Source organism: Corapipo altera, unplaced genomic scaffold (assembly GCF_003945725.1).
Source record: "Corapipo altera isolate COAL_440 unplaced genomic scaffold, ASM394572v1 2, whole genome shotgun sequence".
NCBI classification, from domain to species: Eukaryota; Metazoa; Chordata; class Aves; order Passeriformes; family Pipridae; genus Corapipo; species Corapipo altera.
The window spans coordinates 8,896,738-8,921,123 of NW_020884890.1; the positions used below are offsets into that span (position 1 = coordinate 8,896,738).

Below are 24,386 nucleotides of genomic sequence, written 5' to 3' on the forward strand. Positions count from 1 at the left end.
AAGCACGTAGGTTTTGTTTCATCTACACCATTAAGCAAGTCCAAGGGATTAAAAGATTTTTGTTCTTTTTTAACATTGGGTAGATTGGAGAGCTGAAGATACACTTTTATCTTTAATGAAACTGCACACTATTTGAAGTATTTTCAGTTTGAATGTTTCCAGAGTTTAATTAGCAATACATGAGCATTGCTCTCCAGCAGTCTTACCTCTGTTTGCTATTTACAGATTTATTGCTTATATGCTATAAATTTGTTCTATATTAATTTAAGGCATACAGACTGTGAGCATTTTTTAACCTTCTTTCTTGTCTCTTATTTTCTTAAAATATACTGAGATCCACCAAGATACAATGTAAAATCCATAGTCTTTAATAAATCAGCATTATTTTAAAAATTGTTAAAAATATTAAATATAATTATAGTACATTTGCTATATTACTTTAAAATATTTGTATAATAAGTATATATTTAAAAAGAATATTTATTAAATCTTAATAATTTCACAGGTGGGATTTTTCAGTGACATTGATATCCTAATCTCAAGTGCTCTAAGTGGCATCCTTACAAAATACGTATTTGCTTCTCTTAGTAGAGGCTCAGGCTTTAAATTTGAAGATCCCCTGTTATCTAGTCCTAAAAAAATTCCAACTAGAAAATGGCAACTTTTGCCAAACTAGAAAGGATATGGAAATTTTGTGAAAGATCCTATTTTATTTAAATCTCAGCTGCTAACATTAGTAACTGCACCAAAAAAAAAAATTAATTGTTTCACTATCTGGCAAAAAAACATGTAAGCAAATACAAGAGAGCTTAAAAAAGAACAAAAATTATGATGTTTTTGTGTAAATATATACTGTTACTGTGATCTTTGGGAGAGGTAGCATTGAAAAACTACTCTGGATTGTCTAGTTTAATTGCTTGCCAAAGGCAAATTAGCAAGTATACTTGTATGCTGAAAATGTAGAAGTGTAAAATATGTATCCCTACCTAATTTATATAAGAAAAGTAAAAGTCTGATTTTAATTCATATATCTTCAAGGAGCATGTAGGTGCAAGGATAACATTATCCTTTAATATCATTATAATTGTTCAGAAATCTATTTTTATCTCACCTTATTTCACATTTCATCCTTATGGGGTATTTCGTGTATATGTTTATGGTGATTTTAATCTCACGAGTTTTCAAAGCTATATGCGTACAATTTATGAAATCTCTTCAATTCGTAAATTTAATCTCTTTACTTTGTATCTCTAACTGCAGATTTGATTCTGAACATGAGACTTGTTTGTCTTCTGTAGTTTTCTTTTGATATTTCTTTAGGGATTACATGGAGAAGTGAGATGATTCAGAGAAAAGATTTATTGAAGATTGATTATTATGGCTGTCTCATGTTGAGTGGATGATAACCAAGCTGGTCCTACTCTTCAGCTGCAAGAGGCCAGTAAAAACGCATTGCATCAGGCAGGAAAACAGTAAATGTAGATGCAAACCTGCCTAATTAACTGGTTTTACAGCAAAAGTTTTCAGTCCACTTCAGTGTTCACTTATGTAGCCCAAAATTTTGTCAGTTACAATTTTACGGGAGACAGTGTTGAAAACCATGGTAAAATTAAGGTAAATGTTAATAAATTCATGCTGACTGCTACCTGGATCACTTTCCTACTTTTCATGTGTTTGGAAATGTTTTCCACGAGGATTCATCCCATGCAAGCTTGTAAATGGTGGACAAGTATTTTTATTCATATATATGCATGTCCATGTGTGTATACACAGGTGAACTGGCTAGAGGTATAATCTACATCGTTAACAGGATGCAGTGGTCTGATGTTGAGTGGTTAAGACATGACAGTTATTCTTAGACATAAAATATTTGGTCAGAATATCCTTTTATCAGTCAAAAATACTCAAAGAGTTATTGAATATTAATTTTGTAAGGGTATGCATTTATATGAAAATGGAATTTATAGTAATTGTATTTAATGTGTCTTTTTTTCTTTGAAAGAACTTTTATATATAGAAATGACAGTTTCTTCCAGTAGTGTTTTACAAAAGGATGTCATGTACACTTTGTAGAGCAGTAAGTTTCGTTACATAATATCTATTAATTTCAGAGAACAAAGGAAACAACTTTCTTAATAGAAAAGACAGTGGCAAAAAAACCCCAAAACCTAATAAAATTGTCATGTAAATTCACATCATTCCTGTGGTTCAGGAGAAATGCATTGTTAAAAAACAATATGAAAATTAATTGTTTGAATTTGAAAATATAGTGTGTCTTCCAGCAGTTAGCATTTAATTAGGTTTATTCCTCATAACTCTGTTGACAGAAAACCACAGTACATGTCTTAGCATAAGTGTTTGAATTTCAAAGAATTTGTTCATTTGTCTACCTGTGACAAACAGAAGTACTGTATGTGCAGAGCAGTCATCAACTTTCTTTGTCAGCAGATGGGCTTGATGATGTCTAATGCTGAAAAGGTGTGTCCTGGGGAATTCACACTTTTGGAGGAGTTTGTTCATATGAGAGTTTCCTGTAGCATTAATCTTTTGACAACAGATGTCAGTTTGTCATAGATCTCATATGTATGTAACTAATAGATTTTTAAACAGTTGAAATTTTTGAATTTGATTTTTTCTTTAAAATTTGAAGATGTAAATCGCATTTGTATTTAGCGTAATTGCACTAAAAAAGACGGAGAATTATTCTGAAAGATTAAATTTACTGTTATTTCTCTTTAGTTTCAGGCACTGCATTCTGTATCAGAAACACTGATTTTGCTAGGAAGGAACAACACATTAAGAAATTCTTTAATATCACTTCTACTATCAGAAGTACGTCAGTTTGCTGAGCAGCTGTTGCAGGCCCACCAGGTACTGTCGTCTTTTCTTTTGGAGAAGGGCTGAAGAGTGGTGTTGGGGAGTGTTTTGGCTGTATCTGTTTGTTTCATAAAACGTTATAAATGCATTAGCCTATAGAATATGCAGGTTCAAGAACCCAGAAAATGCTAGGACCTAACTTAAACAGGAAATTCAAAAAAAAAGGAGGTATAAAGTAAAAGAAAATTTCCCTATGGAAAAGTGAAATTATCAGACTGTGTAATAAATTGACTCAATAGATTTTAAGATTATGCTATATAATTGGAAAAACACTTGAAATAATTAGTTAGAACACTTAGTGTAATGTGTAAATTGTTGATTATGCAGGCAGTACAACTTGGGGATCCACCTGAACAAATTATTTCTGTCTCTTGCTCATGTAAAACTGGAAAGATCATTGCTTCATTTTATTTTGTAACTAAATTTCATGTTTCAAATCATAATATTAACTTTCATTATGCAAAAGTTATCCAACACATAATATTGTATTTAGTTTGTTGCAATGAGTAGGAGGTAAGGAGCAGAATAGAACTTGTGGTAAAATTTATATTTAGGTTAAGTTTTTTCAGTAAACTATAGAGTTTTAAAAAAGAGAGGAAAAGAGAAAGTGAATGTTGCTTTAACATTTGAAGAAGAGAGGTATGAAATAAATAGGTTTTATAGATTTTTCATGTATTTTTATGTTGTGGGTATGTATTTTATGCAAAGTGTTCAGCCTCACTTGGGATTACGGGTTGATTGCACACTATCCTAAAACGATCAATAAAAAGAAAGCATGCAAGTTTTTATTTGGTGGCCAATAAATTTATTGATACATACAGAAAACATTCGTCGTAGATATATTCAGCAGTGGTCCAGTTTAACAAATGTCTTAAGTGTTGCTCAAGAATTTTATTATTTTTCTCTCTAGGGTATGATATGGTAGTAAGTTCAGACTACTGGCAGGGAATGTATAATTTCCAACACTGATTTCTACTATGTTTGAATCATATTCTGAAAAGAAAGGCAAATTTTGAAAGAATTAGACAAAGAACTGTGTCTTATTTTAAGTCACTGTTAGCATACAAGACATTGATGGCAACCAAAAGTCAACAGACTTTTAACAAATGTAAGAATAGGGAAGTGTAATTAGAAACAATAATTGGTTTTTAAGTTTAAAGAAGTTGTTAGTTTTTAACATTATTAAATCTCACCTGTGTAACAGAATTAGTCATCCTTTCTGGTTTTGCCAGTGGCAGCACAGAACCTTTCAGTGCTCCACAGTGATGTCAAGCTTACACTGAACATTGCACTTTGCTGACTTGATTACTATGGTACTTAACCTTGCCATACTGTAATTATTTTAAGTATTGCTTTTGTATTTGGTGAAGCCTTAGGAGCTGTGTGTCTGTCTGTAGCTGACACTTTGTAGGACTTTGAAAAGCTGCAGTTTGTGTAGGGAAAGTAACTGAAGTTCTGGTTTGCTTAGCTTGCTGTGAAGTCAGTGTTTTTAAATTTCATGCATTCTTGCATTTAGTCCAAATAGGTGTATTGTGTTAATTTAAAAACCCTTATACATTCTGTATGTGATAATATAATATGGAAATGTATCACAATTGGATTCCAAACTCTGGTATTTCTGATGGCCTGATTTACAGACCTGCTTCTAAATGTTTCTGACTTTGTGCAGCATTATTTTTGGTAGGTACAATTCTAAAAAGGGTTAAAGTATTTTTTTCCTTGTTTTGTAATCAAATCTAATGATACAGTATCAGTTCGAAATACACAAAATGACAGCTTTAAAAAAAATGCTTCTTAAATACTTAAATTAGAAAAGATAATACTTCATTAGCTGACAAGTATCCTAATTGTGGTTTGTTGCTTAAGCAACGCTGCTGTTAATTGCAAAGGTGTTTCATGTGTTCCATTGAAAACAGTCAAATTAGAGACTCTGAATTTTAATTCTGATTAGAGGTGTGCAAATATGTGGGGTTTGTTTTGCTTTATTGTTTGTTTGGTTTTTTGTTGGTGTTGGCAGATGGGAGAAATAAAGAAATCATCTGAGGCATGTATTCAGGTTAGCTTGCAATTGACTTTTGAGCATTTGGTGAAAACAGAAATTGAAAAAATAGCTTATTCATCCAAGCAAATTTCTATGTATTTATGTTATAGTAATAATTATTTTTTTAAAGTTGAAGATGCTTTTCAACACTGACTTGGACTGAAAACAAAATCCCTTTTAATTTTTTGAAATGAGTCATCTAGATAGCTCAACATTTTCATTTTAACTTCCTCCTTAAGGCTTGAGCTAAGGTCCAAATAGTTTGTCAAATGTATACATTCCAGAATATGCAACTTTATATTCAACCATTTCTTCAATGGGAAGTGTGCTCAGCTCCGCCCCTTGTGGGTTTGTGGATACATCCTTTGATAAATATTGAAAATTTTTTACTTTAGAATTCTGACTGATTTTAGAGAGTTTGAGTCTTCTTGGGCGACTTTATCTGTCTATGACCCACAATTTCAAAAGATTTCCTATCTCCCTAGCTTTACAGATTAAAAAATCAGGTTGACTATATGAGAGTGTATCGAATAAACTACAACAGAAAAGTACAGAGATTATTATGAATATTTTTATATTCTCTAATTGGCTATATCCATTAATCTTACAATACGAAAAATTAATGTCAAATGTATGAATAATATAATGTTGTATATGATATTCCCACATGTTAATATAGAAAATTAGGTAAGGAATATATAAAACAGTATCATTATCCTGATGTTCCACTCAGTTAAAATGAATGTTATGGTTGTAAGCGCTCAGGCCAGTTAGTAGTTTGCTTTAATTTATTCAAGTACTTCATTATGTGCTTAAAGTAAAGCTCCTACTTCAGCACTTTGCTGACATCAGGATGCTGACTTCTAGGCAAAAGCATATTAATATAAACTCAATTGGATCCCTTAATTTTTACAGATGTTGGATCAGTTTTATCTCTAATAGTAACCTTTCAAGCTTCATAAATACAGTTTATAAGAATACAGTAACTGAACCTTATTGCCCTATGGAATAGAAATCTTCTGATCCCCAATTGGATTCCTACTGCAGACCACATAAAATTGTAAGATACTAAGATTTCACAGTGATATTGTGGAAGATGGATCATTTTTGAAATGTTGAGCTCCTCACCGTGATCCTCCTTTATGATAGCTGTTTCAAAGACAGAGGACCAGAAATGGAAAGCACATCTTGGTTTACTGCCCATTTCTAACCCCACAGTGATAATTCCAAAAAATATGAAGAAGAAAATTAAAAACAAGAAAATAGATTTGAAAATAGAAAAAGGAAGATGTACTGTGAGGTTTTGGAAAACTCTGTTATTCAGTAACTGTTGATACATAACTTCTCTAGCATTATGTTTTTATATCACATTACTTTCTTTATACTGTTTTTCATTTTTTAGAACTTTAAATATTTCTATCCTGGAGCCATACACTGAATAGTTGTGCAATGGTTTTGTGGTTTTATTAAACAAAGACACCAAGTTATATGTAATTCTTAATATTACGTGTAAGTGTTAAGTCCAAATCCAAATGTGGGTGCTGACTTCTAACATGAAATGATAGGTGCAGTTAGACTTCAACACAAGGGATAGAGGGTGAGATTCTTCTTCTTTAGATGTTTGTAGTAGACACATGGGTGTTTTGATCTGATTTACTCGCTTTAATTTTCCACGATAGCAAAGGGAAGGAAAAAGTCATTTCTTGTCTAACCTATGTTGTTGTACATAACTATGATAATTGTCCCTTGAGTTGTCTGCTTCTCTCATTTGGCTGTGAGAAAGGAAACTTACACTGATCAGCTGAAATGTAGATGTTTATGTTGAAGGCATCCAAAGTTAAGAGATGAAAATCTCATAATATCTCTATGAAGATCTCTTTTTGGATTATCTGGGATGTTATTACCTGAGGTGCCTGATCCTACAGAACAGTTCTAACAGGTAGTCATGCAAAGCATACTTCTGTCTGTACACTGACAAACTTAAGTAACGTTATTAGATGTTTGTAGCAAGTTATATTTTAGTTAGGATAATTAATAAGTTAACTTATTTCCCAAGTGTTCAAATTCTCTAAGTGTACACAAGAGATTGATGATTGATGGTGATTGAATGTGCAAGGTGTATGTATTGAAGCTTCTTTTAAGATGCATTCCAGCTATGGTGTGCATGATGTTTATGCTTCTCCATAGGAAAGGATAAAATTAGAAAGTTACGTAGTCACCACCCATTGGATCCAGGGATGAGACTTGGTAGTTGTAATTTTGATGCCTGTTGGTTGAAGTGATGGTGGCAGTCCTGTCAAAGGGATGGTCTCCTCCCAGCCTTGTTTACTTCTCCTTAAACCTGAGATAGTACCTGAGCACAATAGTACCACCCTTATCTCAAGTTCCCATAAGGAGGCTTAACTCACAGTCCAATTCCCTGAAATCCAGGAGACATATTCAGGCAAGGGAGCAGGCTTCAGTGATCTTAACAATGTTTAAGCCATTAACCATTTCAGTCTCTCACACTTTCTTCTTAAGCCTTTCTCCATGCATCCATTCTGTATACAGTGGATGTTCTGGGCAGGTGTGGTACCTACCTTATGCTTTATTCCATATGCAAGTGTGTCTGATGTGATGTAGAGAATTCTTCAGATAAGCTGCTCTTTCCAAGAAGTTTACTTCATTTGTGGAGTATGGCTTCTCTCTTCAGCCATAAATTTATATATATTTTCTTACAGGTTAGAAAGAAAAGCTATACATTTTTTTTCCCCAAATAGGGTAGAAAATGGCTAAAATAGTTAATTAAAAAAAAACAAAACCACAACAAAACCCTGAGAATATTATGCAGCTAGAAAAGCTAAATACATTTTGCAGTCTACTGTTGTTTGAGGTACTAAAATGGCTATCAAGCACATTTGGCTCTTTGTAGTTTCTACTGTTGGCTTTACTGACACATCAGGTTACTAATACTTCCCCTAGGTAAAAGAAAAGAGATTGGTGCCAGGTAGATCTTATGAAAATAATTAAACTTGCATCTGGACATCTGTTCATCCTTTCTAAAATGTCATTTCTTTCCTTGTTATGCTGGTAAGCAAATTTCAAATTGTGAATTGTTAAAGATGCTGCAAAATAGTGCTCTGGGTGAATGTAGGATTAATTTTTATTACATGTGACTGCTGATGCTACTGTTAACAAAGGAAATAATGGCTGGATAGAATAATCAGTGGATCTGCATTTTTTTCTTATCTATCCCGTTTGGAAATATGGATTTGGGAAAACTTAAATCTTTTCCCTGAAAGGCAGGAATGAAAGAATCAGTCAAGACTTGGTATATGCCAAGAGTGCCATACGCCTTTGAAATGTATACCTGCTTCTGCTGCATATGTCATCCCCTATTAAAGATTAGATTTTAAGATGCTTACGAGTCAGACAGAACTGGAAAATGACAAATGGTTCATGCAGTTTTTCTCTTTCCTGTCATACTATCTTAAAATGATAGCATTAAGGAGAAAGGAGTTTGGAAGTATTCTTACAGAGCTAAAAGGAGCAGGGCTTTGACTACACTTAGGTGCTTGGCAAAATTGAGGGTGACATGTAATCAGAAAACCTCAGGTGTGTTTGGGAACAGAAGCAGCAAATATCAATTACATGAGGAGAACAGTGTCGACTAGAGAATTGTTACTCTTAATATTCATTAATCATGTCATTCATGGAAACATAATACTGGAAAAGGAAAAATGCTTAATTACAAAAATCAGAATATATCAAATCTAAAAAGCAAATAAGTAATATTCCTGAAAATCTTCTTAGTTTAAATAGGGCACAAAATCCAGGATTTAAAACAAACAAAAAAACCCCCCACCAAACAAACCCACAAACAAACGAAAAAACCTCAGACAAACCCAAACCAACAAAGCCTAAAATAACATGATTATAAATTAAATAAAATTACCTAAAAATTACCTATTTGAATTTCTGATGCTGTTAAGCTTTCATTGCACTTTTTTTTTTTATGCTGCTTTTACTTCCTTATTATCAGTCTTAATTCTGTCCTTTTCCTATTGCTTTCTTTACAGCTTAGTTAATCCTTTTGCATGCCTGAAAGCAGAACATGAATAAGGAAGAAGCATCAGATTTTTGTGGCATACGTGGTATACCTGTTAGTCTGGAAGGCAGATTTTACTTAACCTGTGTCTTCAAATGCTCCTGTTAATTTACTTTCCTGTTTAATGCTCCTGTTAAGTTACTTCTTCCTGGAGCATTCTTGCTTACAGACAGTGATTTGCAAAATGGAATGATGTTTCAAAAAATTAAGCATTGCTTCCTTAATGCTTTTGGATATTGGAGTTGCCCATGTGGATAGTATATATACCATATGTGCTCTTAAAAGTTCAATTTCCAGGCAAGGTAACATTTTTTTACAGATTTACCCTCTGCTTTTAGTTTTGGATACTTGTTTAAAGTCTTTATTGTGCTGCGCTTTTAACACAGCACTAAATGCTTTTTTGGGATACAGTATAAATACACAGTCTTGTGTCAGTGGCTTTGCAGTCTGTTGGCTGCTTGAGTATTTCATATCTTCATGAAATGGAAAAGAGTCGTAGCCCTAGAATTTCCAACAAGGAATTACTGATATAATGAATTTTTGTTTGGAAGAGTAACAATGGCTGATAATTAAAATTGTCTTTAAGAGCTTAGAAAAATACAGTAAAAAGTAAATGGAAACTATAGAATTATATGGGATACCAGTGTGAAATCATAACTTCATTTTTCTTTTAAAACATTCTTTTCATTTTACAGGACACGTCAATAGCTTTGAATTTCTTAGCTTTGCACACACTTGCCTTTCTCTAAGCACATGTGACAGTCCTCTACATAATGACTTATCAGCTTGCCCCATTGGGACTCTCTTTTATCGGTTTGGTTTGCTAAAAATACATTTAAAGCTGTGTTTATCTACCTATAGAGTTTATGCATAACCATCACTACTTTAAATCACAAGACCAGGAAGATTAACTGGTGTTTGTTCGGTGCCTTCTAATATGTTCAAATGCTTTTAAAAACTCATTATTATGTAGCTCACTGTGAGATGTTATAACCACTAAGCACATGCACAGTGGCCTGTCTTCTGTAGTACGCTGTGATACAACATCAAGCATAGAAAAACTGCTTCTGTTCTTTGCATACTCTTTCTTGATAAGCAGTGGGTTTGTTTTACATTTTGTTTGCACTTGAATTGAACTCTTAGCTTAGGTTGTTAATTAGGAAGGATGGCTCTAGTGTATTTAGAGTTACGTTTAGGATTAGAATGGAGTTTAGAATTAAGATGAAAAAATAAGATACTCACCACAGAGGGAAATGCTTGAAAGACTGGGCCTAGGAGTGTTTGTCATGACTAACAAGACTATACTTGTTCTGCTAGTTCACTGTTGGATTAGAGTTGGTGTTAGAACAAAAACAGTTGAAACTGTCATAGGCTACAGTGGTGATGGTGGTGTATATTTGAATACATGTGCTTGTGAGCTGCACTGAATGCTGCCACCACATTCAGAAGGAGCTGCCATCCCAAGTTTGGCTCTGAAACAAGCAGAATTCATCATTCTAAGATTTAACTGATGTAGAAGTCATTAATAGAGTAGGTTTAAGTCTGGGATGAAAGGGATTGGTTACCTAGAGTTTATTCTGTAGCTAAGGTTGTAGTAATGGTTTGCATGGTGGAGACAAGTGCAAGATGAAATCTGGTTCTATAGCTTATTTTAAACTTAGCATAGATTTTGAGTGGCAGCACTCTACCTGGCTGGTTAAGGCTTGATCTGGCAGCAAACTACTATTCTAGGCGATTCTGTGCCTAGAGGGGAAAGTAGTTTTCGGAACTCCTGTGCATTGCTACATTGACAGGATTTCTGGTGTAGATTTAATTTAGGGAGATAAGTAGTGATGAGCTAAAGTTGAACATCTTTATAGAAGGTATCAGAGCTAGGTTTAAGGTTTTTGTGCTGAGGGCTTAGGAAACTGGGGTTTCAATTTTCAGTAGGCACTGATGATGTAGCCTTTTCAATCCACAGTGGATTCAGTGAAGAAGATGTATTGGTGGGCCTGAGTAAGTGTCAGAATAAGAGTGAGCTTATTGAGACTCACGGGGGCTTTGGAGATATAGAAATGAGATACTGGTCTAGGTTTGTGGTGATAGAGGAAGGGAGAAGCAGCTGAGTGTGTTTAGATCTGAGTGTTAGTTACATGAGTTCCTGAATTGGTTCTAAGATAGAGAGCAAGGCTTAGGTATCCAGGAATTGAGCAGCAGAATGCTTTGCTGAAGTTAGAGGTGTTCCAGAAAGAGAAGCTGAAGTATGCTCAGGCAGCATATAATTTCTATGACTTGGTTAGATTAAGGATTAAGATGTTGCTGTTTGCAGTCTTGAACTTGGATGGAATACAGATAACCAGATACCTTTGCGGGGTTGAACCACAGTTGTAAATGCACACGCACACACGTACATGGTCACAAAAGAATTTATGACAGCACTGTGTTTATTGCATGTCTTCTAGAATTATTACATTCATACTTAAGTATACATTTGAAATGTGTGTAGCACCAACATTACAGAATTAAAACTAGTCTTAGAAAATAACCTTCTTGAGTCCACTCCTGTTTAGGAGTGTATAAGATACACTCTTATACAATAATCCTCTCTTATTGTATAAGAGAGGATTATTTTCACTTGATTCCAATGGCAGTTCATGTAGGGAGAACTCAAATGCATTGAGCAAAAAAATGAGGAAAATAGAAACAAAATTTGTGGATATTTCTCCTTTTTCATAAACAATGGCATCCCAGGTTGCATGATTATAGTGCAGATTTTGAAGATGTAGCTTGTATGTTTTGAATTTCTTGGCATCTCTCATTCCTGGAATTGAGTTGGCAAAGCACAATTAAACCTCTGGGTGTATTGTCTTGAAACAAGATCCTTTTGGCTCTATTTCATCCTTATAATTAATTCTTTCATTAAAAGTTACTACTAGTGTCTCTTGAGTTTTCAGATTATTAAACTTCTAGCTGAAGTTGCAGTTTTAAAGAACTCTTTGTGTAACCTTATCATTTAATCAAAGCTCTTTTACTAAGCCTAGCTACAACATTTAATATAGAATAGTATAGGGAATTGTGTATGATAAATATGAGAGAGAGCTAAAAATTTAAGTAGTATTTCTGCCACTTGGAATAAATTGTAAAAGAACTTAGTTTAGAGTAACTGAATAAGTTAACCATTTTGAGTTCTTCCTACACAATTTGATTATGTGGACTATGATTCAATCCTGTTGACTAACTTAAAGAGAGTGAATTCATTGAATGGTTTTAGAATTGTGGAATCGAAAAGGTTGGAAACATCCTCTGGAGATGATGTTTCCTCCTCAAAGCAGGACACTCTGCTCAAAGCATTTTTTGCACTTCCCTTTGTGGCATCTCAGGATTCCTCTTGGCCAGTTTCTCCAGCCTGTCAAGGTCCCTCTGAATAGTATTAAACTCCCCTGGTATGTCCATCACTTCTACTTTTGTATCATCTCTAAAGCTGCTGAGTTTGGAGATGTAAAAGTCTCGGTGTCCAGGTCGTTCACGAAGATGTTAAACAGTACTGAGTGCCAATGTCAGCCTCTGGGGTGCACCACTAGTAAGTGACCTCCAGCTGGATTTTATGCCTCTGATCACAACCCTGTAAGAATGGCAGTTCAGGCAGCTTTCAGTCTTCACCTTCACTCTTCACCTAACAAACCTGTAAGTCTATGCTGACTATTCTCAATCACCATTTTGTCCATCGTAGGCCTGGAAATGGTTTCTAGGGTTATTTGCTCCATCACCTCTCCAGGAATCAAAGTGAAGCTGACTGACCTGCATTTCCCTGTTTGTTCTTGAAGAAAAAAGTGGCATTTGATTTCTTTCAGTCCTTAAGAACTTCCCCTAATTGCTATGACTGCCCAAAGAAAATTGAGTATCCCTTCCATGACACTGGCCAGCTCCCTCAGCAATCACAGGTGCGTGCTTCCGGGTCCCATGGACTTATGTATGTCCAGTTATTTTAAATGTTCCCTAGCCTGTTTCTTCTCCACAGGTAAGTTGTTCCTTGCTCCAGACTATCCCACTGGTAACAGGTATGTGGAATTCCTCAGGGCTGGTTTTAGCAGTAAAGGTCAAGGCAAGGAAAGCACTGCATCCTTTGTTACCAGTTTCCGTGGCACATTTTTCTCATCTTCATTTTGCTACTGATGTACCTGTAAAAATCCTTTTTGATGCACTTCACCTTCCTTACCAGATTCAACATGAGATGAGCTTTGACTTTCCTAACCATCTCTGTGCACACTCAGAGTGTCTTCATATTCTTCCCAATTCACCTGACCCCACTGTATGCTTGTTTTGTATTTTTTGTCAGGGCATCCTTGTGCATTCACACATGCCTCCTGCCAGCTTTGCAGTTGTGTACATCAGGTAAACCATTCTTGAGAGTGAAGGAGGTGGTCCTTGAAAATCAACTAACTCTCCCAGATCCTTCTTCTTTCCAGAGTCAAAGCATGTTGGATATTCCCAAATAAATTCCTGAAGAGGTCAAAGTCTGCTCTCCTGTAAACCAGGCTGGCAATTTGTCTTTTTGATTTTGATAAATTTTCAAGAATTAAGTGAGATTATAGTTGCAAATTAGGTGAGTTCCTAAGAGAAGTGTTAAGTTATATAAAGACAAGTTATATTTCTGCCTACCAAGGAGTAGTACTCTTCAGGAAAGTTTATAGGAGCTTCACTAACACTCTGGGAGTTATGAACCAGTGAAGCTAATAATTATCAGTTTATGGGAACATAGGTGAATATTGAAACATACTGTAAAGCTCACTTTTCTCAAACATCCTGTAAAAAACCTTTCATATACCTAAGAAAGTGAAATATCTGTTTTGGAGGATGGCACATTACCCACTAAGTTAACCCTTAGTCTTCCAGGGCTGAAAGATGTTTCAAAGCGACCTTAAATAACTGCTAGAAAAAATTATGTTCAAGTATGTCCCATATTTTTGTTGTTGTTACTTTTTAATTATTTTAATGAAGGAAGCAGTTTTTAGGAAAGAAGCACATTAGCTTCTCTATCTGTTTAATTTAGAACTTGACTGATTTTCAGAACTTGAATAACTAGAGCAAGCAAGCAAAATTATTTATCTAGAAACCTTAGTACTTGGATCTTTTAGGAGCTGTTTTGTTTTTCATCAGGATGTGTAGTTTAGTTGGAAAGCTTGCAACTTATACTGTAAGCTTGATGAACCTTCTTTGTGTCCTCTCATGTCCAAGAGCATACATTATTTTTGCTTCTGGGGAAGGTATTGTTGTTTAGCCAATGCACAAGGAACAGGGAAATGACCAAGGATTACTGAGATCTCAAAATACATCTAGAACAATGCTTGCCACTAGCAGGAGTGTCATCAGCATGGTGGTTGGTTCCTTCACTGTGATGAACCTCACTTCTGTGTCCATCTAGATATCTTGAATAATATCTCTTTGCCTAGTCATTTTCTGTCTGCTACTGTTGTATTACTGTTAGGTCTTTGATGTTCTCTCACCTCCTTTCAGTCACCTAAAGGCCATCACAATTACCTTCCATTCTCTTCTGTCAGAAGACATACCAAACCTTGTCTGTCTTTCACAGACTCTTGTCTCCTGAGTAGGCAGGAGAAGGTAACATCAGAAATTTGGGGTTAAAGAGAGCTTTCAAGCTTTTAAGCTTGAAAACTCTTTCTTACTAAGTAGTAATTCTAGATAATTGCTAAGTTTTTTCTCAGAAGTAAATGGTGTATATTTCCAGTTGGTATTTCCAATATTGATAGCAAAATTAGACTAGTGAGTTGTGCTTCTGTCAAAGAAATGCTGTCTGGTTGAAAGTTGTTATTGTATCATCTGCTGAAAACAGAATAAATTTTCAGGTATAAAGTGAAAAGAATACTTTTCTCTCTCAGTAACAAGATGAAAAAAAACCAATTCTCACTCAGCAAAATTCATCCACAGTGTAGATCAGGTAAATGATATTGTTTTCTATCATGAAAGTTTTTTTTCATTTCATAAATTTTGGCAAATGTTTACCATTCAGGCTGAAGCTTTTTCTCTGTAGATGTCTGTCTCAGGCCATTTCTGTATGTGCCTTTTACTTTATTTTTATTTTTATGAGTGCATGTCTATGAGTTTAAAGAGGAAAACATCAGTGTACACAGTTTTCACAGAAACCAGTAAGGGTCTTGCTTTGACTTTGGGTATTTCTGTGTGATGGCAGGCATTGTAAGACCATGTCCTAGACAGCAGAGATTGGCATTAGCAGCTACATTAAATATTTAAAAGATTATTTCTTAAAAGGAGGAAAGTGCTACCCCTCTCTCTCTCTAAAATCATTTCTGAAGTTAAAGTCATATTTGTGTGTCAGGAATTATAGCAATGACTGTCATTAAAAAAAAAGTAAATATCAGTTCTGTATTCAGACCAAAGACTGAATGATACACATTTCATGTCCATGCATATAACAAGGACAGGAAATAGTATTTCTTCTAATTGAGCATCATCCGTTCTGTATAGTAACAGAAACAAGTGCACTTGCAAAAACAAAAAACAGAACAAACCACAACCAAAAACAACTGTAGGCATAAAATAGTCAAATTAGGCTTCCAGTGTCATTATATTGATTTAAAACTGCCATTCCTAATAAAAGCAGGCAGCTAGTAGTACATTAGGAAACTATATAAAATAAATAAGATAATTATTTACAATATTAGAGAATGTAGTCTGAATCATAGACCTTAATTTCTTCAGTGTTTCATAATTCTGCTAATGAATCCCTTGACCAACCTTTGGAATGCATTCTGCTAGTTTATTCTACACAGGGGTTGCTCAAGAATCACTCAGTTTTACTTAGCTTAGAGGAAAGTGTACTTCGATAAGCATCTGAATTTAATTATTTAGAAGTTTATACCCGTATTTTCTGTCTGTATCATAGGAGCTGATTCCAGTTTGTGGGTTATTAAAGATATGGTTTTCCATGGTCACAGTTTCTTAAAACTAATTGCCATGCGAAAGACAGCTCTTTCTAAACTATGCCTATCTGTTTCTCTTGAGTGTAGAAAAAGTAGAGGAAGTTAACTTTCAGGGAAAGCATAAAACTGCTGAGATTCTCCTTATACGTGGTTTTAAGACTAACAAAAAGGAAGAGGGTTTCTGCTCCTCTAATGCTTTTAGAGAGTCACATGAAGATTAAACTACATACAGAATTATCTTTTTTATGTAAGAGGTTTTTTTTTATTTGCTATACAGCATTACTAATCACATTTAAAGTGTGACTTTTTAAATCATGGAAAACTTACTAATATCTTTCTGAAAATTCATCTGTTTTCCATAAATAGTGTTGCTAAATAGGCCAAACAGTAAAGGCTGCTTTGTGATGAGGAGTATGAAATGTTACCCAACATTCATTATCCTTATAATGTGCTAGTATATAACTAGGCGACATATATAAGAAACAGTTGGTCAAAATGTCAAGAATATAATGATTACTAAAAAAAAATCATTATTACATAGTGTGGTTTAGGTTTGTTTTTAAAGTTTTACATCTATTTAAAAATACAGTAAATTACAGAATAGGGCATTTCCATGTTTTGTAGGTAATCTTCATGGGATTCTTTGTGTACGTGTTTGACATATTTTGAGATATAGTGGATGAAATGTCAGTTTCCATAAAATAATTAGAAAAGTGAGGACTAAGGGGGGAGAGCAATTGTAATAGTCTTGCAGAACATGAAAAGTTGCCATTCAAGGAGTAGTCCTTTTATATTCTGAGCAGAAGAAGTGTACTTGGTGATTAAGGTTAGATGGCAAACTTACTTACTGAAGTACTCCAATACATTCAGGATGAGCACCTTTTGGGGATGACATAAGTATAATTAAACCTGTCTCAGGGCAAGGGTTGTGAATAGAACACTTGAGCACCCTTTCAGCCATAAATCTGAATTCTTAAACTCCTATTTATATGTTATATTAACATTAATCATTATGGTCAACATTTGCACAGGAAGAGTATAAAACACTGTATTATTATGTTAGTTATGGCTCGGGCAAACTCAGCTGTGTGTGTGGGAGAAAGGGCCAGGTTGAATTTCATGAAGGTGAAATGGTGCCCAGTTCCATACCCCAGCCCCTCAGAGCCTCCTTGGTCAGCCCTGGAGTAGCTGTCAGTCACTGGCACACCAGGAGCACTGCCCCACATCCCGCCCTGGAGCTCCAGGCCAGCCCCAGAGTGGCCAGTGGGCCAGAAGTCCCACCCAGGGCCGCAGGGGGGCCAGAGTAGATAAAACCAAAGACGTGGTCTCCCCATTGTTGCAACCCTGCCATTTCCTGGACTCCTGACAGCTGGATCTATGCTGTATCTAGGGTGATAGCTATAATTCTTCTTTTCTCTCTTTCTTTCTCTCTCTCTCTCATTTTTTACTACTTCTTCTTCTAATCTCATTTCTTGATATTTGGGTAACTTAAAGCTGGATGGGTTGGATTTTGCTAAGTTGTATGGGTTAGCATGTGCTAGGTCAGTGCTTTGTGAAATGCTTTATTTGGTTGAATGTTGCCCTTTAAACTTTTTTCAAGGTCCCTTATTTTCTAAAGTTTGCCAGTAAGAGTTTAGTTTTCTGAAGTTTGCCAGTTTGTGTTATTTAATCTCCTGAGAAACATGTGCAATGTCTTCTCCCATGCACTCTCTCAAGGTATAAAAGAACTGAAGGCCTTTCTAATAAATCCTACGTGGAGATTTTTGAAACCTTATATATTTTTACATAAAACCCCTTTGATGAGCTCATGGGACGAGCTTGGGATCTAGGGGGAAGCAGGCAAAACTCCACAGCAAAGTTCCTCTGCTTCTGAGTTCTGGAAGAAACTGAAATACTATTCTGATTAAATGTGTGGATGTTAGTTTTGGGGTGATGGGTATAATAAGGATGTAATAATTAACGCTAGTAGTGCAGGACAGAGGCTTTACAGAAAATGTACAAAATTTGACTCATTTTAGAAAATTACTAACAAATCCTACAATCAGGATTTCAAAATGCAAGAGGTTAAAACTATTCTTCAGGCAGTAATAAAAATTCAGGATGTAGCTTAGCTGTGTCCTACCAGAGATTTAAACAGGTGATTTTTTTGTGCAGAAGTGACTGGTTTGCAACAGAGGAAGCCTTTTGGGGATTTCATTTTTGGAGTTCTGTGGATTCTGTGTTTCTCAGAGAGATTACTTTTGATGTCCCTGGTTATATTCAGTATTCACTGTAACACCTGTGTATAATACATTTTATCTATAAAGATGGAGGAAATGGTAATTTTAAGAGAGGGCTTCAAAAATGGTAGAAAAGGCAGCTGAAGACTGGACTGCACCACTGATCGATACCTTGTAGAATTGTGAACAGTTACAGTGGTACTATACACGTGTGTAAGGATCTGAGTAATGAGTAGACTACAACTGTGTTCACTTGAATAGCATTTCAAAGGCTATGTACTGTTCTGGGTTATTTTATGCTAATGACAAAATTAATAATATTCAAGAGCCTTTTTGCTCATTTTTAAATATTTCTATTTATCAAAAGAGCTGTTCTTAAAAATGTATTTTAGCATACATTTCAATTTCAGAACATACTTCTTAACTTCCTTGCAAACTTTTTTAAATGCATTTGAAAGTTAAATTATATTATTGATTCATGGATTCTGAGGTCAGAAGGAGTAATTTAGTCCAAATATCTTTCTACACAGGCAATAGATTTTTTTGAATGCTGAATTTAAGGATGTGTTATTAATACATCAGATCTGAAAGCAGTTATTGATTCTGTTCATTGTTTAAAATTATTATTCTCCTCATTCTTTAATAATAGCTTATGAGTTTTGGCTTTCTCCATCCTAATTTTATTGCCTAAAATTAAGTGACAGCTTATAAAAAAATAAAACAAAACAAAAAAAACAACAAAAAGTCCTGATCAAGATTGATAGAATATGCTGAAATGGTATTACAGCTTCATAAAGCTATATAATGCTATATATAAAGTTATATAGTAAGTTAGATAAATTATGAATGAAGTGTAAGCAATTGTCCAACTGGTTTTATGTTGAATCAACTTGAATCAATAGTATTGACTAAATATTGGTTTGTTTTGTTATTTATAATCTATTTGTTAAAATATTTATTTAAGGAAGAAATACATCTGGGGGAAAAAAATTTTTAGTAGAACTCATGGTATAATAGCATTCTGTATATTGCTTAATTCAAAATTTAAAGACCAGATCCAGAGCCTGTTGCAATCACTAGAGGACTCTGCTTTTCAGTCAAATTGCATTAAATGTTTGGATTTATAATATGATAGCATTATACAGTTGCTGAGTTTGGATGCTTTTAAAATAATATAATTAAATTAGAATTAATAATTATATAAAACAAGAATTAATAATTTGTTTACATAAGTATAATTGAGGTTTTTATCTAGCAATTTATAATTTTTACTTCTTCTTCACATAACCCTTTGTATCACTAATTTTTATTATGATCCTATGCAAGGCATGCTTTCATCCTTCTTTGTTGTTTATGAAACGAACTCTTACATAATGCTACCTGTACTTAGCAGTAATGTCTGCCTTTGTTGTCTCTCCTACCTGATACTCTGGAAAGCAAATCTCTTCTTTCTCCGTATTCACATTTAGCAAACCTGAAGTACCCTATTTGCATCTTCAACCTGTTTATCAGCCACTTCTGTTGTGATTCCTGTGAGAAAGCATCAGCTACAGCAATATGTATTCAGTAAGAAATGCAAATGTTTGGTTTAAAGAGAGGAAAAATCTTAATAGTGTAAGATGTCTGTAGTATTTTATAATTGTTTTCATGTCATCCATATTTTCCTTCTCTTACTGCTCCTGTTTGAACAGCTTTAAATTGCAATGTAAATATATTCAAGGAAGAAATTGAGTAGGGATTTTGAGGGGTTATCATGATACAAAAAAAATGGTATTTGAGATTGGTCCAATCTTACTCATTCTTAACAGTGTTGGAATGGGGAAGAAATTTTATGTTTTTAACCCAACCCTCCCAAAGATATATATAAAATAAGATTTACTAAACATAGAAAAGTACATAGCATAGTTGCCATGGCAAAGCTGTTCTTTCTGTTGACAGGCAAAGCAACTGAGAGGGCTCCTGCTTTTCCGTATGACCCTGGTACCCCATCAGTCTCGGGTCCTGTGGGACAGCATCCCAGACAGTTTGCCACCAAGCCTGTGTGCAGCAGTTCTCCCTTTAGAGCCCTTTAGGATCATTTGCTGATTCAGCACCTTGGCACACCTTTTGTCATCTGAGGTGTTTACTGATTGATTCTCCTGCCTGAAAAGTGAAGGCAGAGGAACCAAAGCAGAGCATTTTAAATATCTTTGCCGGCAGCTTTTAAGTCACTTCATTGTCACTGTTGCAGGTATGAGAAATTCTGTCAGAATAGCAGACAGCAATGCAACATTACTTCTAACTCTACATACAGCACCACCGCTTCTCCACCCAAAAGATCTCAATTTTTCATTGGTTATAGTGTCTTCAAAGATGCATTCCTCCTGCCCAGTTCTTTCCACAAATAAGCAGTGCAGTATTAGGAAAGAATATGACTTTTTTATCTCCTTGATCAGTATCAGTATATGGATTCCCTGTGAGCAACTGAGAGTAGTTTGTGTGCAGAAGCGATGGCTCCCAATGAATTTCTGCACATACAGGAACTAGTATAACATAAATATGGCAAATTTTATTGTAATTTGTGCACAAGGCACTGATTTTTATTTTTTTTATTGCATTTGACTCATCAGGAGACAGATTTCTAGAATTTTATTCACAAAGATAACATTCCTGTAGCCATTTGATCAGTAAGATGTTATTTGTAAAGTATCAGCTTATGCTAAGTTCCAAATTTCAAAGAAGACTTTAAAAAAGTAATAAAAAAAATCTAAAGCTGAGTCTAAAAGACCAAGTTATTTCTAAGGAACCTGTTTCCTCCAGTAGGAAGTTAAAGGAGGCAGGATTTTCAATCAAATGTATCATGTGAAATGCCAAGATTTTCAGAAATTTCTTAACTATCAGTGTAGCTATAAAACTTGGTTGACAGTGCATTGTCTGTGCATTTTTTAATGTATTTAGTTATGTTGAAATTGAGGCATAGTGGTTTAACTGCTGTTATGGTATATTGAGGGTCTGCAGGAGCAGTAATGGACAATTCTCTTATCAGATTCTAATTGTTACTATCATTGGCAAATGAAGAAACACTTTTTTTTCCTGAAGTCTAAATAGTTAAATGTAAAAGCATTGCATCTAAAAAACAAACTCAGATACAGAAATCCAGTTTCAGTTGACATATTTCTAACAAGGCCTTCAGGACTTTGTTGCTGTAGAGGAATGGTCGCAATTAATATGAAATTTAGTAACTGCACGTCTGTCTGCTAAGTTAATAAATAAAACATAGATGGGGTTTATTACTTGCCAATTGTATCCAGGAATGCAGGCAGTGAACTGTGATACTTAACATCTTACAAATACTATTTGAGAAATAATTATAGTCCCTGAAATGATTAACCATAATAATAAATTTTATTTTCCTGCTTCTTCGTGCTATTTAAAAGTAATTAACTATGTAAAAGTAAACTTCTGTTTTTGTAATATAATCAAGTATCTGTTAGCGCGAAGAACTTTCTGCAGTAGAAGAAAGGTCTGCTTCCTTTGATATTCTTTATTTGCAGTCCAAACCATGAAATACAATGTTTGTATTGAACATAACATTTTTTGCACTGGAAACCTTGTATTTTCATAATGTTCAGTGTGAATTTAGGGGCCAGAATTGTGCTCTAGTTAGTTCCTAAGTGTACTAGCACAAAGGAAATTTCTTAGTAGACAGGCCCCCCCTGCCTTTGGCAAAAACATTGTTCTGTTGAAATAGGTCTTCCAAGCAGTGACCTAGGACTTAATATACATGTTTGATGTTTTAACGTGGGTTTTGACATATATTCATTGTGAGAAATACTACAAAGGTGCTCTGGAAAGTACTGGAGAGCATCTCTTAGTGAAGTGTTAGGCTGTTGCAGCTGATGTTTCATATCCCCACTTTTTTAGTTCTGTCCACAATATCATAGGGAATGGAAAAGTCCTTTTCTTCTTCCACTTCAGAATTCATCAGAAACCATTCTGTACTATTTCTGCAGGGTTTTTTTCATAACTGCTTATAATTGTCCTACTTATATTTAGTAGGGTATCTTTGTTTTCATCTGTGGCTTTACTTTTACTCCTGACCTGTTTTAAAGTTATTTCTTTTGGTTTTGATTTGGTTTGTTGTTGTTTGCAGGTGATCATTTGTTTGTTTTTACTCTATTACTTATTTATATTCTGTGATCGCTTTAGATTCTCTCATCAGTTACTCGCATTACAATTTTTACCTCACCTTCACTGCCATTCATTGCCATCTCTTCTACTTCCTACATATAGATTATTTAATGTTTTATCAGCGCTTTCACATTTTTCTTTAGTGGATTTACCTTTACATCAGCATATGTTTCCATTTCTGATGTTAATACTTGGAAAATTCAGCTGACATACTGGCAGGTTACAAGGAAAAACCATGACTGATGTAGTTTATCATCTTAAGACAAAACTACATCTCTTTCTGAAAGACAAGTAGATTCACTTTCTGTGGGAAAAAAAAATAATTCTTTTTTTTCCTTGAACTTTGAGATCAAGCAGTGTGGCCTTTGTGGTCCTTTCTGGATCTAAAAATAAGGCTGTGTGAAAACTTCATAATATGTTATTTAATACTTTCAGATACAGAATCACTAAGAACTTGGAATTATTCTTTAAAAGAGGTAGAACTACTACTCTGATTTGGTCTATGTTTCTTTGCTGTAAGAACTTTAAGTGAAAATAATTGTTCTGAAAAATATGAAATTGTTCATTTAGTTTGGTTTTAAATGGTCTTTACAACCTTTCAAGGGCAGTTGTGCTGTAGAAATACCAATGAATGGGTACGAATTGGGAATTATGAAGGGCAGAGTAACTATGTCATAAGATATGAGTACAGCAAAAAGAAAACCTTTGAGAATTGATTTCTAAGTAAGCAAAGCAGCAGCAAAGGAGGATTTTCTTTTTGTTTTGATTTTATGGACTGTGTAGAATTTCAACCTTATGCAGTCTGATATACACACACAAAAACAGAAATAATAATGCCTGTCACAAATGCAAGGAAATGCTACAAATAATATACAAACAAGGAATATCTAGTTGTAAATTCTAAAAATAAATAACTTCTTACCATCTTGTTTCTGGTGCTTAATTTGTGTGCCTGCTTTTAGATAATATTTGAGTCTGAGCAATAGATGTGATTTCCTTGTAAGGGTATGCTGCTCAAAGTGGGCTGGGGAGTCAGTGTTATTTCTGTTTGGCTTTTTGCTGTCAGCCAATTTTTGCTGTCTTTCTCGAATCTTTTTGCAACTTTGTTAGCTTTGCATTGTTAACTTTTCCCTACTATCTCACTATATGGTTTGCCTTAAGACTGTCGATTTTTCTAGTTACAGAACTTTGTATTTTTGATTGACTACTTTCAGAAGCTAAACTGCTATTCATCTAATTTTTACTAAGTATTCATATTTTTGTTTTGTATATTTCTTGATTTAAAGAACCCAAAAGATAGTCTTTGTACTGTTAGTTAAAGAAATGTGTGTGTCTTAAATTTTGTTTTTCTGTGCAGCTCACCTGCAGTATTGCAGTTTACAAACCCTAAGTGGTTTCCTTATTGAAGCACCGAAACCTTTTATTTCAAGTTGGAAATTGGGAGGAGGAGACTTGTATGTCCTTTTAAATGAAATCACTACATAAAAGTGCTTCTGATGTGCCATTTTCTTACAGAGAATTACTTTCTTAGGAAGAGATAGATTTGTACCACCTAATTGCTGATTTAGACTAACAGATTGTGCTGTCCTTCACAGCTTACTATATTCTTTACCATTCTACTTGACATACTGCTTACATAATATTCATATTTGATAAACAAGCACAGCAAAACCAGTCTGGTAATAAACAGGGAAAACACTTGTGTCAACTTCCGCAACATTTGGACAACATAGAAGGGTTAGCAGCACAGGATGTCTTCTGTCAGACACATTACATTTTCCCAGTGTCCTGATTCCAGCCAGGACAGGGTTAATTTTTGCAGTAGCCAGGAGGGGGCATGGCTGGGACACAGATTATTCTGTACCACCTCACATCATTGGTGGGGGTGGGGAGAAGGGGTCCCTTCCGTCGAGGGAGCTGTCTGGTGGTGTTGTTTCCTCTTTCTTGTGCCCTCTGTTATTAGTATTGTTGCTGTTACTGTTCATTTTCTCATGTCATCGCTCTTTCCAGTAAATTGTTCTTATCTCAACCTGTTGTGGCTCCAGTTTTCCTCT

At 34.7% G+C, this 24,386-nt stretch overlaps 1 protein-coding gene across 2 annotated transcripts in view; it reads left to right on the forward strand.

Moving 5' to 3' along the window:
- MEI4 (meiotic double-stranded break formation protein 4) overlaps positions 1–24,386 on the forward strand; it is a 76,745-nt gene that overhangs the window by 34,346 nt on the left and 18,013 nt on the right. For both annotated transcript variants that reach the window (XM_027645064.1, XM_027645065.1), the window contains exon 4: positions 2,740–2,871. In XM_027645064.1, the coding sequence (XP_027500865.1) occupies positions 2,740–2,871 (132 nt within the window). The remainder of the gene's footprint in view (positions 1–2,739; positions 2,872–24,386) is intronic.